Source organism: Nicotiana attenuata, unplaced genomic scaffold, assembly GCF_001879085.1.
Source record: "Nicotiana attenuata strain UT unplaced genomic scaffold, NIATTr2, whole genome shotgun sequence".
NCBI classification, from domain to species: Eukaryota; Viridiplantae; Streptophyta; class Magnoliopsida; order Solanales; family Solanaceae; genus Nicotiana; species Nicotiana attenuata.
In genome coordinates this window covers 201,853-218,922 of record NW_017671189.1, presented here as the reverse complement: position 1 = coordinate 218,922, position 17,070 = coordinate 201,853, and the positions used below count along the sequence as shown (strand labels likewise).

General features: G+C 37.1%; 1 protein-coding gene across 1 annotated transcript; it reads right to left on the bottom strand.

The window, feature by feature from the left end:
- Window positions 1-2,726: 2,726 nt before the first annotated feature.
- LOC109206546 lies at window positions 2,727-3,590 on the bottom strand. The gene has a single exon (XM_019369375.1). It carries the CDS (start codon window positions 3,376-3,378, stop codon window positions 2,974-2,976), a length of 405 nt encoding a protein of 134 aa, XP_019224920.1. The 5' UTR covers window positions 3,379-3,590; the 3' UTR covers window positions 2,727-2,973.
- Window positions 3,591-17,070: the final 13,480 nt, after the last annotated feature.

The window sequence follows — 17,070 nt, the reverse complement described above, 5'->3', positions numbered from 1 at the left end:
GACTAATTTGATTTGGTGCCACTCTTTTAGCCTTTGAATTTTTAAGTTGCTGGTTATCCCAAAAAACGGAGGAGAAAAGAGAAGAAGTGAGGCAAAACAGAAATCTAAGTTGGATTTGTCAACCCATTTTCTTTTCTTTGTGGCTGTTGCTCTATTACATATATAAATCGTTAATTATTGGAATAATTTGTGTCCTACAATGGCATTGGCTCTATTAAATCAGGGATGAGAGAGAGATAGGAGGTGAGAGGAGATGGGGCGGAAGGAGGAAGAAGAAGAAGAATAGGTTTGGCATGGGGAAAGGTGCTGGTGTGATTAAAATTTAAAAAAGGGTTTTTTTTCTTCTTTTCTTTAATGTATTTCTTTTCTAATAATAAATATCAATTTTTTTAATCACAAATTACACGTGTCATTGTTTAATTGGTTCATTTGACACGTCATTGGCAAGTGTAACTCACGCAACTGGTCTGCTGTACTCGGGTGTCTACTTGATACAGTTAATAGCCACTTGAAGTGTTTAAATAATAAAAGGGTCAATTGAGGTGTCTGGATGATCGTTGGGGACAACTGGAAGGGGCGGTTTATGTATTTCGCCTTTGTAAAAACTTCAGCACTAAATAAGCTGAATTTTTTTTGTCCTGGATTCATTAGTTTTGTTATAATCAGACTACTATAAAATAATCAGATTGCCAACAGTATCTAAATCATAAAATTTTGGAAACAAATAAACGTGAAAAGAACATAATTATCATGAAAAGAATCACTAAGTGTGACCTTAAACTTTCCGTACGTGAAAATATTCACAAATTATTGTCTACTAACTTACGTAATTATTTATAATTTATTTTTTAATAATCTGATAAACATAGTTATGGCAATCATCCCATGAACTGAAGTTTCATAGCAGCAGAAGAAAGAAGAAGAAGAAGAAAACGGAGGAGGAGAAAGGGGGCTGAAGTTGCTTAAAAAAAGGGTACAAGTTAAAAATTTTAAAAAAATGGGTATAAGTTAAATGGGGGTGACCAAATAGGACGGCCGTGCAATTTTTACGTAAGTATGACTCAAATAGTCGCTATCTATCAATTGTCATCATGCTAAAGCCCATGACAAGTCTAATAGCCCATTTGGCCAAGCTGCAAAAATCAGCTTATTTTGAGAAGTGCTTTTTTTCAAAAGTGCTTTTCTCAAAAGTACTTTTGGTGAGAAGCAGTTTGTGTTTGGCTAATTAGTTTGAAAAGCACTTTTGAGCAGCAATTAGTGTTTGGCCAAGCTTTAAAAAACTGCTTCTAAGTGTATTTTTCTCAAAAGTGCTTCTCAAAAAAGTGCTTTTGGAGAGAAGCTACTTTTTTCTGCTTCTCCAAAACTGCTTCTGCTTCTCCTCAAAAGCACTTTTTTTTCCTTCCAAAAGTTTGGCCAAACACCTCAATTTTTGGCCAAAAATGGTTTTGACCAAAATAAAGCACTTTTGGCCAAAAAGAAACTTGGCCAAACAGGCTATAAGCCGACCAAATCCTCAAGTTGACAAGTCCAAACAAAAATACAGTTTGTCCTATAAGCCAACTACTCCTACATTTCATATTTAAAATGAATGAATTATATCCTTTAAATGAAACTTTAGTTCTTTGATTCATTTGAAAATATTTTAAATCTCACTCTTCAGTTTACTCTGATTATTGGGTTAATTTCTCTTTCGAAAATGGCATCTATATTTTAGGTCGAAAAACAGTTTCAATGATTGAAGTTTGAGTTTTGCTCGAGCATTACAATAACAAATTTATTTCTCAGAGAGTAAACAGATAAAAACTATATTCCTGCACTATTTTAAATACAATAATTTTGTCATCCGTCTCGTTTTGGGCATAATCCCCTTGCGTCCCCGTTAGTCAACGAACTCAAAAATGCTATCGCTATTTGCTAGGTAGCTCAAAAATTTCCTTCTCACTAACGGTTGCTCTAGGGCAAAGGTGGAATCAGAATTTAAAGTTTTAGGTTTAATATTTGAACTCTTTTAAATTATCGAATTTTAAATTAATAATTTATATATATATATATATATATATATATATATATATATACTCCGCCCCAGCTCTAGAGTTAATAAAAAGGGCAAATTTACCCTTGAACTAAGTAAAATGAGATAAATTTGTCCTCGTTTAAGGTTTGGGATGAGTGATCTTATTTGTTAAAAATTGAGCAAAAACTTATATTGGAGATTATGCAATTACTTTGAGTATTTTAAATGACAATTTTATAAACTGCCATTTTGATGTAATATAAAATTGTATTACCAACAATAATTTTACCAATTAAACATTTATTTTACATTTTCATTTCGAATATAGAAGTCGTTTGATTGTTCAAAAATTATAAATAATAATAGTAGTTCTAAATATCAAAGAATTTAAGGCCCCGTTTGGCCATGAGTTTTGCCAAAATAAATTTGGGATTTATTTTCAAAACTTATGTTTGGTCATAAATTTTGCTCATATTTTGACCAAATTCCAAATCTCAAATCCCAAATTGAGCTGATTTTGGGTAAAAATCCCAAAACTTAAAAATAATATACATGTTTTTCCAAAATAAAGTTGGAAAATATATTTTGAAAACGGATGTCCAAACATATTTTCAATCTTCAAATCAAACTTCACCCAAATCAGATTTTTCAAAGTAAATATGGCCAAACGCTGGCTAAAAGAATGCCTGCACAGATCTATACGGAATTTCTCTGGCAATCACAATCTACGTTCCATGACCATAATAAGATGTTAATAAAATCATACATTTTGGCAGCAGTAGCACAAAAACAAACAATACACAGAGTCCTTGAAATTATCGTCAAATCTTTATTTCATAAAAAAAGAGAAAATAAAAAAGAGATAATTTTCAAGTCGACAGATTGATCTGGCAGTAGATCAAGGATCAGCTAATCCGACCACCTAATTCGCCGGTAAACCTCCATCTCCGGCGAACTTGTCACCGACCGGAAACATCGGACGCAAGACGAGATGCAATAGCAGAATGGTACATAACGTCATGGAAATTAGAGCTCTGCGTCGTCATTCTCCTCAGCTCTTTCGCTTTATCCTCCGTAAAACATCCAGGCCGGAACTTGGATCTGCACCGGCCCGTTTCCGGATCCGCTTTTTGGGCAGAAACCTCCTTGGACGGCCCGGTTTTGATCGCGTTGCTGCTAATATTAGAACCGGTATTACCGATGTAATCAGGTTCAGAGGACCAACCGAAGAGTGGGGTCCACCAGCTGGCGGAAGAAGACGACCCGGGTGTTGGTTTTTGGTGGGCCAAGTCGGGGTTGACCCGATTAGAAGATAAAGCAGGTGAAGTAGATGATAGGATTGGAGCAGAAAATGGGGTTGCCATTGTTGAATGCTATGATTTGGAAAGGAGAAACAGAATAGAAATGCTTTGTTGAATTAGGTGGGGGTGTTGAATTGAAGTATGTAAAGAACGAAAATAGTTATGAAATGGATAAGATCGATTACGTGGCTACGTCAGTTTTGGCTTTTGCTTTTACACTTTGTGCTCTTTTTGAGGATTTTTTTATTGAAAACGAAGTGGTATCAGTGACTTTGCGGATGGTGGAAGCAAGAAATTTATTAACCTCTCTAGGTCTCTAGGTCTAGGTAATGATGTTGCATTGTTTGGGCCAAAATTTTGGAAGATTTTCGATTAGAAGAAAGGCCATTTTGTTGTAGGTCCACTCTCTTTTGGACTTTACGTGCAATGGGCTTATGCTAAGGAGAAGAAGGTACAACTAAGGGAAGTGCACGGTTAGCTACTAATAATACATGTATTTACTTTTAAGTTATTGTTTAAAATATTTTTAGTCTTTAGCCACTGCTTTAATAAACTTTAACTATCCGGACGAAAATACCCTTCTGCTCATGTCCTTAACTTTTGAACTTAACTTCAGGACTTCAGATCTACATGTCCTTAACTTTTGAACTTGTAACTCTAAGTTCAGGACTTCAGGACTACATGTCCTTAACTTTTGAACTTGTAACTGTAAGTTCAGGACCAAGTGTCCTTAACTTTTGAGCTTGTTAGTCTAAGTTCAGGACTTATTGTCCTTAAATTTTGGGCTCCTTAGCCTAAGTTCAGAACCTATTGTCCTTAACTTTTGAGCTTGTTAGTCTAAGTTCAGGACTTCAGGACCTATTGTCCTTAACTTTTGAACTTGTAACTGTAAGTTCAGGACCTATTGTCCTTAACTTTTGGGCTTCTTAGCCTAAGTTCAGGACCTATTGTCCTTAACTTTTGAGCTTGTTAGTCTAAATTCAGGACTTCAGGATCTATTGTCCTTAACTTTTGAACTTGCTAGTCTAAGTTCAGGACCAAGTGTCCTTAACTTTTGAACTTGTAACTCTAAGTTCAGGACCAAGTGTCCTTAACTTTTGAAATTGGAACTCGAAGTTCAGGACTAAGTGTCCTTAACTTTTGAACTTGTAACTATAAGTTCAGAATCACTAGTTTATTATTATTTTCCAGATCCATTCACAGGTGCACTTCATCAACCAATTCAACTAGCACAGCTACGCAAAAGAATTTAAGAGACGCCATCCATGGTAGTCGTATTTAATTTTTTTGGATGACGAAATGCATCAATAAGCAGTGAAATATTTAGGAGTATAATATTTAACAACTTGACACCAAAACTTAAATTAAATAAATCCTTGCTGCAACTTCGAAGCGACATTAGAAGAGCTGACTTCAAGAAATTGTTCCAACAAAGTTTATCCGTAGTTTAAGGAATGGAAAATTCCTCACACAAATGAGAAATCAAAACAACGGGTGCAAGTATAAAGATTTGCAAAGTTAAAAACGAGGCGGTAAAAATATTGTAGAAGAAAGGGTAAGACATTCTTTTCATATTAATTTTAATAGATTAGTGACTACTATTGCTAAGTATTAAAAATGCCGGATAAAAAATAAATACCACTTTAAAAAGTGGTTACCCCACAAAATTTTTACATACAACTAAACATAACAAATGTGTCGGATTGACCCATATATTTGACCGACCAGCCTGATTAAAGTGCCCCGGGATCCATCCAGCCGCCCTGGGTTTTACAAAGCAAAAGTGAATCTAACCGGCTATTTGCGTAAAGAATCTTTTTTACTTTCAACTTGCAAAATGCGTAGAAATTACACCAAGTAGCCACTCTAAAGGGTTATTATTTAGGAGTTAGTCATTGAGTCCTGAATTTCAATTTTTCAGGACAAAAATGTCTTGAGTTTGTCCTGAAGTTAGTTTAAAATTTCATGACAAAATAAGTACTGGCTAATTTTTAAATAACATCCATGAGAATGATTTTCTGTGCACTTGTCCCGCAAAATGCAAAAAGTTATCCGAATAGTAATTCTTACTTTTCTACTGCTTTTCCTACATTGCAGGTTCATCCTAGTGCATCAAAAAAGACTAACTAAATTCAATCGGTGACGTACGCATGAATTTTCGTAAGCGATATCAATATTTACAGAAATGAACAAACAAATAAATAATTGTAATGTCAAACGGTGTTATTTTCTATTTTTTATACTCACTATTTTTAGATACAAATTACTTATTAACTGTCACGTAACACTATTTCAAACAAGGTGCCTACACGCCTGAATTCAATTACATATCAAACTATCCACTTGAGTTTTGGAAAAGATTCAACGAAAGAAAGAAGGAAGCATCTTCACTTAGAAGTACTGCTTCCAAGTATTGCAAGACACTAGCATTTTACAAAGCTATTAGGCGCTTTTTATACTTAGCAAAAAAAAAAAAAGTGGTACGGTACAGAATATTTGTCACTTAAGAAAAACAATAAGATATTATTATTATTATTGTTTTCAAATATTACTCTTATTACTCCAAAAGGGTATTAATGATAACATAAGAAAGAGATAAAAGTAATTTAATCGAGTATCTCTACTGCAATAAATATTATTAAATGATTTGCTTAATGTGTATGTGAAAACCGACTGATATAAAAGACCAGAGGGAGTACGTAAATGTCAGTACTTCAGACAAAAGCAGTACTTATGATGTGAAAGAATGGTCACAATTACTAATAGGATAAGCAGTAAAGGATGCTTGTGAATGTAAAGCCAATATAAAGGCAAAGAGCCAAACCGAGTCTTTGTAAAGGACAAATTGGCTGTCTGTAAATATACTGCTAGCTTGCATCTTTTTCTTGCCATAATTTTCACTTCAAATCTGCCTACTTTTGCATTTTCTTCCCTTCTTTTTGATAAAAAATAAGCAGAATGGATTAAATGACACTTATACTTGTCACTTTGTCAGCCGGCCCCCAAACTCAATAATTTGCCAATTGAACATTTACACTCCTTCAAATCGTGTATAATAGACACTTATGACAGAATGCTGTCAGTGCGTGTAACACAATCTTCTCCACGTTGGCTGCCATGTCAAAAAATAACAATGTGTAGATGTCATGTCACATGGTAGACTAAAAATAATTAAAATCAAAAATAAAAATAAAATCTAAACATTAATCCCCTAATCCCCTCCCTCAAATGGTGCGACTGCTGTGAACTACTCACAACAACAGCGAAAAAGCCTGTAAGTCATGAACCAAATTACGAAGCTAGAGAATAGAAGTTATGCAACTATTCAAAGAACTAAGCTTAATTCGTCGTGGTGAAAAGCCACCGGACTAGTCCCAAAAGATGTGTCTCACCATTGCGCATAAACCCCACCTAGGCGCCCCTCTCATTTCTTAACAAGCCGCTGCAGATTTCAACAATGGTAGATCGAGTACTGTAGTAAAAAATCGCCTGGGCAAAACTAATATTTATCATATCGGTTCAGGTTTAAATCGAGTGATTCCAAGTAGTGGAGATTGTTCTCCACTTCAAATACCATCAACCCACCAAGTTTCAGACAATTTCAATGCTGGAATAGTCTCCTCCAACCAACTGAATATGGCCGGCGAACACCAGTTGGTCGAGCATGGAGCTACAAGTGTCCAAATTGAACAAGACCAATGCCAATTGACTCCAACTGAGCAAGTGATTGATGCCAAACGATCAAACAACAACTACAATAACCAATCATCACAACAATTCAAAAACAAACTCTGCTCAATTGCAGACACCAGGTGTTCAACGAAATGCTAAAGCTAGTTTTAACAAGTCTTGCCTTGTTTGATTTTTGAAATTAGGGGTTAAATTTTTCAAAAAGCTCTAATCTTTTTAAGGATTAATTGGTAAAAGATGTATAATTTGTGCTTCAAAATCCTTTATGGGTTAATTTTGTGGTGTGGTGATTTTGAGAATTTTTCGGTTGACCCATTTTTTTGGTTTGTTGGTATTTTGATAATTTGATGTGTTTCTCTTCTATAAAAAGGGCATATAACTGAATTTTAAAAGAGATCTGAATTATTGGCCAACGGATTCTAAATTATGATAAAGTTTCAGATTCGAGGGAAGAAACAAGCAAAGAAGACAGGGGAGGGGAGAAAAAATTGGACAGAAAATGTTGAAGAGAGAGAGAGAAAAAAAAGAATTGGATAAAAAATGTTGGAGAGAGAGAGAAAAAAGGAAAGAAGAAAAGCTCACTTTTGTACAACAATGGAAAATGAACAATCGGGAAGAAGATGACAGCCAAAAAATGGCTCTTGGAGCCTTTTTAATAGGCCTCACGCTCCTTAAACGAGTGTAGCACACGCACTTCAATAAAAAATGCCACATAGAATGAGCGGGGTTTAAAATGCTCATTATTTAAGGGTAGAAGGGTTTGATTGGCAAACTTGTAAGTACGAATACTGGCATGACAAAACCGGACAAGTACAGGGGCCTCCTAGGCTATTCTGCCTAAAAAATAAATCAGGCAGTTCAAGAAGAATTAACTGCATAATTAAGTAAATTAAATGGTAAATAATTTGATTACCTTTTGATTATCATGCATTAAACCGTTTGCTTTGGCGGGATTTGATGTAAAAATAGCACGGGCTAGCCAGTTTTCGGACTGGTCATTCAAAAATAGTCAGCGTTTGCAATGTCATCTAAAAATAGCCACTATTCTGCTGCAAGATGTAAAGTTCTAGCATAATATACTGGATATCAGTGCACCAGTGTCTAAAAATAGCCACTATTTTGCTGCAACATGTAAAGTTCTAGCATAATATACTGGATATCAGTGCACCTGTGTATGAACTTCCAGCATATTATGCTGGAACTCCAACACGCGGAAAGTTCCAGTATGATATACTGGAGATTGGAGCACCGGTGCTCCAATCTCCAGTATATTATGCTGGTCCGGTATATTATACCGGAACTCCAGTATAATATAGTGGAGTTCCAGTATATTACACTGGAATTCCAGCATATTATACTGTAGTATGTTTTCGGATTTTGAACAGTGTTTTCGTTCAGATTTATTTTTACATGAAAAATAGCTAAATTTCGATTACTTTTGAAACTGTGGCTATTTTTGAATGACCAATGGTAAATCCGGCTATTTTTGAATTTCAGAAAGCATTAAAGTTTATATACATAATTAACACAATAAGCTATGTATATAAAAACCTGTTTTCACGACTAAATAAAATGACCGATGAGAAAAAAATCTAGTTCCGGACGTAATTAAAACTGAAAGGTGTAAAGTCCATCAATTCCTTCGGGAGTTTGGGTTAAAACAAAAACTCCAATCCCTTTCATCCTGAGTTGGTGGGGAACCACTTTGCACCTAATTTTTTGAAGGATGCAGAATTTTGAGTATGATGTCGAGAGGATCTATATGTTAATAAAAGTTGGTAGCAAGCCACCATTTAAATAGGTTGGTTCATGAAGAAAAATTTTAGTGTCTCACATACTTATGAGAGGGCTTTGATTACTTGACAAGTGGATTCATTGATCCCATTTGTTTACTTTCAAGATGAAACTATAAAAGGCAATTTAAAATTTTATTTGATATACCTAACTAAGGACAAAAACAAGTAATAATATAATTATCAAAATGGTAAGATGTGATAACCCAAAAGGTCATCTTATGTTTTAGAACTCGATTCCGTGTTCAGAGGCCTTCAAAATCTCATTTTATTCCTCTTCGATTTGCAAGCACAATTCAGGCGCGTTTTCCGGAAAGCCTTTATATGGAAATTTGAGAAAAATAATAATTTCTGCCTTTAAAAGTTGATTTTAGTTGACTTCGGTCAACGTTTTGAGTAAACACACCCGGACCCATGTTTTGATGGTCCCGGTGGGTCCGCAGTAAAATATGGGACCTGGGCATATGCCTGGAATAAGATTCGGAGGTCCCTAGCCAGAGTAATGAATTTTTGTTAAAAATTGTAAGTCTGAAAATCTAATGGTTTAAAGAAGTTGATTAATGTTTGATCTCGTTGGTATCTGGCCTGTATTTTGGTTCCGGAGCCCGGTACAGGTTCAATATAATATTTAAGTCATGTCTGTAAAATTGGTGAAAAACGGAATTGATTTGACGTTATTCGGGCGTCCAGTTGTGAAAATAGGAATTTCAAAGTGTTCTTGAGAATTTCATGTGATTTGGTGCTAAATTCATAGTTCTAGGTGTTATATTGGCGATTTAATCGCATGAGCAAGTTCTTATAATGTTTTAAGACTTGTGTGCATGTTTGGTTTGGAGCCTTGAGGGCTCGGGTGAGTTTCGGATAGGCTACGCGGTGTTTTGGAACTTAGAAAATTTTGCTGGTATAGCTGAACTTGTTGCAGGCCTCTGATCTCGCATTTGCGAGATCAGGCATCGCAATTGCGAACCCTGCAGGTTCTACATTTGCGAGGCTTTCATTGCAAATGCGAAGAAAAACTGGGCTAGTAGTTCTCGCATTTGCGAAGTTACCTTCGCAATTGCGAAGGGAGAATAGGAGGGGTAAGGATCGGAAATGCGAACTTTTACTCGCATTTGCGAGAATCACTGATCGCAATTACGACACTTTCCTCGCATTTTCAAAGTTAGCAGGACTGTGAAGTGCTTCGCAATTGCAATAGCTCCTTCGCATTTGCGAAGCTCAGGTCACAAATGTGACATCTGCAACTGTGTAAAAGGGACTTAAACAGGATTTTTGATTCATTTTCCAAATTTTCAAAACCTAAACCTCAAGAGGCAATTTTCCAAAGATCATTTTTTCCCCAAATCACAGGTAAGTCATTCTTAACTTATTTTTTTCAATCTTTGACTTCTTATAACAAAATTTTAACCTAGATTCTAGGATTTTCATGGTGGAATTGGGGATTTTTGGGTAGAAACTAGGGATTTCAAAATTTGGGGATTTAGACCTCAAATTGATGTCAGATTGAAAAATCAATTGCATATCCGGGCTCGGGGGTGAATGGGTAATCGGGTTTTGATCCGAATTTCGGGTTTGGACCAAGCGGGCCCGGGTGTTGACTTTTTAAAAAATGGCCTAAATTGAATTCCTTACTACCACGGGTAGTTCCTACGGCTTAAATTGAATTGTATGGTTTGTAGTTTTCTAGATTCTATTGTTCCGGAAGCTTGTGTGAAGAGAAAAGCGGTGATTGAGCCTTGAGTTTGGCCGAAAGAGCGAGGTAATTGTTGTGGCTAACCTTAGCTTGAGGGATTAGGTGTTATTTGCTTACTTGTTACGAGTTTGGATGTTGAGTACAATGTATAGGTGAGTTAACGAGTATCTATGTATTGTTGTCGGGTCATAGCATGTGAGTGAGTCTTATTCTTGCAAATGTTGTATTTTTGATCATATTGTTCATGTATAGACTAGTTATTCGATGTGGTGAGAAGCTTCTTATCATGTTTTATTGAATCTGGTGTTGATGGGGTTTGTACCCGAAGTTGAGATTGGTATTGTGGAACTAAGTGTTGAAGTAAGACTTGTTGTTGCCATTTCTATCTCCCTATTATTGTTGTCTCTGTTTTGGTGAGGGAGAGTGATAAAGCACGAAGGGTGATGCCATGCACGTTTCTATTACTTATGTGGTGAGGTAGAGTGATAAAGCACGAAGGATGATGCCGTGCACATTTCTATTATTCATGTGGTGAGGTTGAGTGGTAAAACACGAAGGGTGATGCCGTGCACGTTTCTATTAATGTTTATCTGGTGAGGTTGAGTAAAAATACGAAGGGTGATGCCATGCATAATTTCTTTTTGCTGTGATTACTTGTGATTACCGGTTCAAGGTGTATTAGCTGTTTAAATTCCTCTAGTGTTGTGATTCTTTATTTTGGTACCCCCTTAGCTTGTTTCCCCTCCCGTTAATTTCTGCTTAGCTTTTATTAGTTGTTATTGTTGATATTCAATTTTTCCCTATATATATTTAATATGCATAAATACTTTCAAAATAGCATATATAAGCATGCACAAGGTTTTTGTAATTTTTCTATAATTTTAAAGATTTTAAATTAATTTATTTTCTCCCCTGTTACTCATAAAATCCCCAATAATTATCCCTCAAATCATTGTTGTGGTAATTTAGTCATCTAAATTCTATATTTATGCCAAAATATTGTTAAAATATTTTTTTAGTGCATTTTTATAATTGCATTTTATATTTTTTAAAGCTAATTTGCATATAATTGCGATATTAGCCCTATTAATATATAATTATATTTAGATGCATAAAGTTGATCTTCTATATTTTTTAAAAATGTTAAATATCTATTTTAAATCATTTTAGTACACGAAATTATTTTTTAAAAGTCATTTATCATTTGTTATAAATTGTATAGGGTTAAATTGGCTACTTAAAACTTAGCCAAATCATATTTCGATTATAGCCTCAATTAAACCCAATACCCCACCCCAATTTCAGATCAAAATACCCGTTCCAGGCCCTAATTACACCTACCCGGCCCAAGGCCCCATCAGATCCTGGTCGTTGATCCAAAAGATCAACGGCCCTTGTTGGTTCTTTCCTTTTTTAATTCTAAACAACCCCTAACCCTAATCATTTTCCATATACCGCCGCCATAAAATCCTCTCTACTCTCAGTACACTCTCAACCTAACCCTAGCCCTTCAACCGCCGACCTCCCGTCCCCAGTCATCTTCGGTGACCTCTCATCGTCTCTTGAACCTTTAATGTCTTCTCTCATGCCATGCTTGCCTTCTCTAAGGTCTTCAAGGGCCCAGGGTCATGCCAACTTGCATCTAGGGTTCGTCACTTGCCTGTTCTTGGCTACTCCAATGTGATTTCAAGCAAAATCACGTTGTATTTGCAACGATCCTTGGGTTTTCTAAGCAGGTTCTTCATCTCTATATGGGTCATTCGAAACCCTAATTTCTTTTATGTACCTCCTAGATCTGTACAGATCTAGGACGATTTGAGTTTGTTTCTTTAATATTTTACACTATCCTTGGAACTCTTTACAAGAATCGTTGATTTCAAGTATTTTTCACATTCTTCTAAAAATTAGGGTTTCGAAACTTCTTTTAAAACTTTGTTTAACTGATTCTTTGTGTTTAAACTTCTATTTCTTGCGTATTTTGACTGATTCTATGATTTTACTACATCTTTAACTCGTCTATGTTGAAAGCCCTAATTTTCTAGGTTTCTTCGTTTGATTTTTGTGACTGGCCGGTTCTCGTATGAGTTTCTGTGACTATCTCGCCTCGAATATGTTTCTACTGAGTTTCTTAGCCTAGCTTACATCAACTCTATGTGTTTGTGTTCATCTTGACTGTTCAATACTTGCCTCTTTGCTTGCTATGTCTGGTTATCCCTATCTTACTCTATTTATATGCTAAACACTGACTCATGACTTTCTCTTTGATTGATTCTGGATCCCCTGTTTCATGGTTTGATTGGAAGACCTTCCTTTAAACCTTCGATTCTTACCATTTCTATTCAATTTGATGGATTCGCCTAACTTGTCTGCATTGGTACTTTATTCTTACTGACTATCTCCTTAATTAGACTGTTTCTGAACTTAGCCCTAATTGTTGACCCTATACTTACTATATTTGAAATCTTTCCTTATTGGTCGTACATTGATTTCTTTCCTTATTTGTTACTTGTTCTTACCATTTGAACTGATTCCGTTAAATTAAGGGAGTACTTGTACTAATTCTGCTCTAATTGGTTCTGAGTTTCATAATTACTATACTATTGTGATTCTTGCCTTATTTTACCTAATTTCGAATTACTATATATATTTACTCTCTCATTAACACAAACACACGAACACATTGGTTAAAAAGAAAAAGCTCTCTAATCGCTGGCGACTCAACACTACACTAAGGTAGGAAGAGCGGGTTGCAACAGCTTTTACCCGAATAGTGGTTCGGGATCGAATTTCCACAGGGAGCTAGTAATGGAGTTGTATTGTCTGTTTCGTCTAGAATTACAGTTGTGCTTCTAATGTCACTTCTAACATCTTTGGTTTTGATTTTTACATCTACTATTATAAGACTAATGTTTGAAGCTAAATTATGCTACGGAGATATTGCAAAGTTGTAATTAATATAGAGAAAGGCACTAGGGTCGTGGCATTGCCTAGGTGGCTAACTAACGGGTAGATGCTACTAAGGGTAAATTGACATATTTGGGGCTTATGCTATAACCGTTGCTCAATTGTAACCACTCTCACACCTCTCGGTAGAGAGTGTGATTTTGCCCAATTGACTCTCTCGAGACCAATTGGGTAGGCCAATTAGACCAAGCAACTAGGGTTCAAGAAGGGTAATTACTCTCACGAGGTTTAACTCGTTAATTGGGACTACCATTTCTCATGGGTCCATCCCAATTCCTTGTTGGGTCAATTTTGGGGTCATAGACTCTCTTTCTCAAGAAGAGTTAAACCCACCAAGCTAGAATCAGTGTTTGCAACCACCAATCCTTAATTAAAACCTAAAATTAACCCAAATAGCAAACACCCAATATCAATCTATCCTTAGATGGTAACACCCATCAATTACCCACACTAGGGTTGAGCCACAACCCTAGCTAGTGAGTTTAGCTACTCATGCTAGATGCAAAAATTAAAGAAATAGATGAAGAAGCAAACATATTAATTGATTACTAAGGAAGAAATACAATACTGAAGGTCAAAAATGCCAAAAATGGCTAAACCCAGTGTTCTCACGAGCTCAGCAGCCTCAGAAAAACTAAAACTTCCCCTAAAAATGGGAAAAGGATCTATTTATAGTGGCTGGAAAAACTGGACAAAAATACCCCTGCAGGGTCAGCGCAGGCCGCGCAAAAAGGTAGTGCGGCCGCATTGGCTCTTGAACTCTTGAAATTTAACTCTCTGAAGTTGAGGGACGCGGACCGCACGAAAGTGTAGCGCGGCTGCGGGAGCTCTGGCGCGGACCGCGTAAGTGTGACCGCGGCCGCGTGGCTTGCTCTGGTCCCAACTGGCATCTCTCTGAATCTCTTCATGCGGGCCGCATGAAAAAGTGGCGCGGCCGCGTGAGTTGAACTCGGGACGCATAAATCTAACCGCAGCCGCGTTGTGAGAGCCCTGAATATGCACTTCTCTGAATCTCCTAGTGCGGCCGCGTGCACTTTTGTGCGGTCCGCACTAGGCTCTTTTTTCCATCACTTTACTTGGCCTTTGATACTTGAGCAGGTTTCACTCCGTTTTGAGCCGATCTTTGACATTTCAGTCCCTTTGTCGCTCAAACCTGCAATCAAGCACAACCTGTGAGCATTTTGGGATTATTTCGTATCAAATTATACTCAAAGCATACGCAAGTAGGGGCATAAAACACGTTAAAATCCTACTTATCAACTCCCCCAAACTTAAACCTTTGCTTGTCCTCAAGCAAACAAAATAAGACCCACCCCTTAAAGGAACATCTAAGTAATTCCAGCTATCCTAAAGTAACCTCAACAAGCATCAATTGGGACTAACAATTGCCCTCAATACGAATGCATCATTAACATATTTTAAACTTCAAAAACTATGGTTCAAGTGTGACACAAGAGCATCAAGCGTTGACACATTTCATCAAAGAACTTTTCTCAAATACCGTGGTCATTGTGGAACCCAAGCTCACGCATCCTCAACTCGCCCTAAGCGAACCTCACCTTTTAGAGTATTGACACACAAACCGAGGTTGATGGACTTTCACTCATCTCTCTCAAGAAGAAGGCCACAAGTCCGGCTCTAGGTACCATATGCTTGCCCCTTATGTAAGTATCCACTAATGTAGGCTCCCTTCAACTCGAAATCATATAGGGCTTTTACGGAGTCATTGTGAAGGCTTTTGGATAAGGGTAGGACATGTTTTTATTCAAAAGGGTTCAATCTTCTCTTAAGCATTTCCTTTGATTCATTTTGGCACACTTTCTTGACTCATTTGAGTATTTCACTTCTTTTCAAGGGGTTAGAGGGACACATTGTCGCTCTTTCTTATGCAATTCAAATCATTTCTCCTTTTTCTACTTTTTCCATGCCTTTTCCACTTTTGTTTCCTTTGAATCCCCTTTTTATTCTTTTTCACATTGGTCTTTCTTTTTATCTTTTTCTTTTCTTTCTTTTTCATTGCTTTCCTTTTCCTTTTGCTTTTGTACCTTTTACCACTTTGTTTCCTTTCTTGTCTCTCCTCCCCCAAACTTAGACATTTGCAATTACACAAGGGAAGATTTTGGGTGCCAAGAGAGGGTATATTTTAGAACGGGTATAGGCTTGTAACATTGGTTCTTGAAAGAAAAAGGTTCAAGGCTCGAAAGGGTTAACTAGGGATCATTTCATTGGTAGGCCATTGAATTGTTTAACTTAACATTGGGATCAAGGAGAGCCTATAATCACTTCTCAAGTCAAATTTCACCTAGGATTTCGCCTCAACAAACATTCAGGGCAAGTTCTGGACCATTGGATCGGGACTTGGACTCACAATTCGATTCCTCACCACACATGCTAGGGGATTGCTAAAGACATCGAGTCGAGGGCCCACAACGACCTCATTTATGATTCAAGCGCACAATGGTCCAAAAAGACCATATGATGATTGTTTGGTCAACACAAGAGTCTCAAGGCCACCACTTTCACCATCCTAAACACAACATTATGTCTTTGATCATGGGATCGAAGGCGAATGTGTTAGGCCCAAGTGAAGCTTTGCCTGAGGTACCCTTAACTACGAAATATCAAAAAACAAAAGAAAAATCAAAAACGGACTCAAACCCTTAAGAAGGTTGTCACGCCATCTATCATTAGGAAGAGCCACTCGGTTCGCACTATACTCCACCCTTGGAAAGAACCGTGGCATTAAGAAAACCAAGGGCTTATTGAAAACGCCAAAAACAAAACAAAAGGCTACGAGCCTATCTATGAAGCTAAAAGAACGAAAATTTTTGCGAAATAGAAAAACATAATGAATATGTACAATCGGGGAGTAGAATATACACTAAGGGATGCAGATATACCGAATGTAACTTTATATACAGACCAAAAGAGAATAAAAAGTACGAGAAAAGTAGCAAAAAGTAAAGTTATATACAGACCAACTAGAAAATCAAATCAACAGAACATAAATGAGAATCTAATATGTACAGTCATCCAGATAATACAAAAAAATGTAGGGCGCACCCCCACGAATAAGAGCTGGCATTGTCCCCAATGCCAACTACACAAATAAGCACAAAAGATCAATGAAAGGATATAGAAGAGCTCCCTAGGCCTGGTCCGTCTGCATGGGATCCTCAGTGGTCCCCTGATCCTTTGTATGGGCGGGGACCTTAGACTGGTTCCCCGCCTACTGCTGCACTGCTGCTGGGACAGTGGCCTGCTCCTGGATCGGCTGAATATCGGGTGCATCACTGGAGGGAATCGCCTGAGTCTCTGCAAGCTCAATCACTACACCCTCTGTACTGGGAAGCTTCCTCTTCTTCTTTGGAGGCCTGGGTGCCTGCTCCTGCTGTGGCTCTGGTGCTGCTGCTGGAGGAGCTGAATCCTCAAATAACAAGTCTAAAGGCATATGATCTGCCAATAGCTTGTCCACTCCGCTCTAAGCACCTTCACCGATTCCTTAGACGCCCTTGACTTTCTCATCTTTTTGTGCTCCTTGGCAAGCTCCTTCAGAGCTTTGCCATGTGAATCTACCGCCTTAGTCAAGGCATCCTGAGTCTCCATAATCTTCTC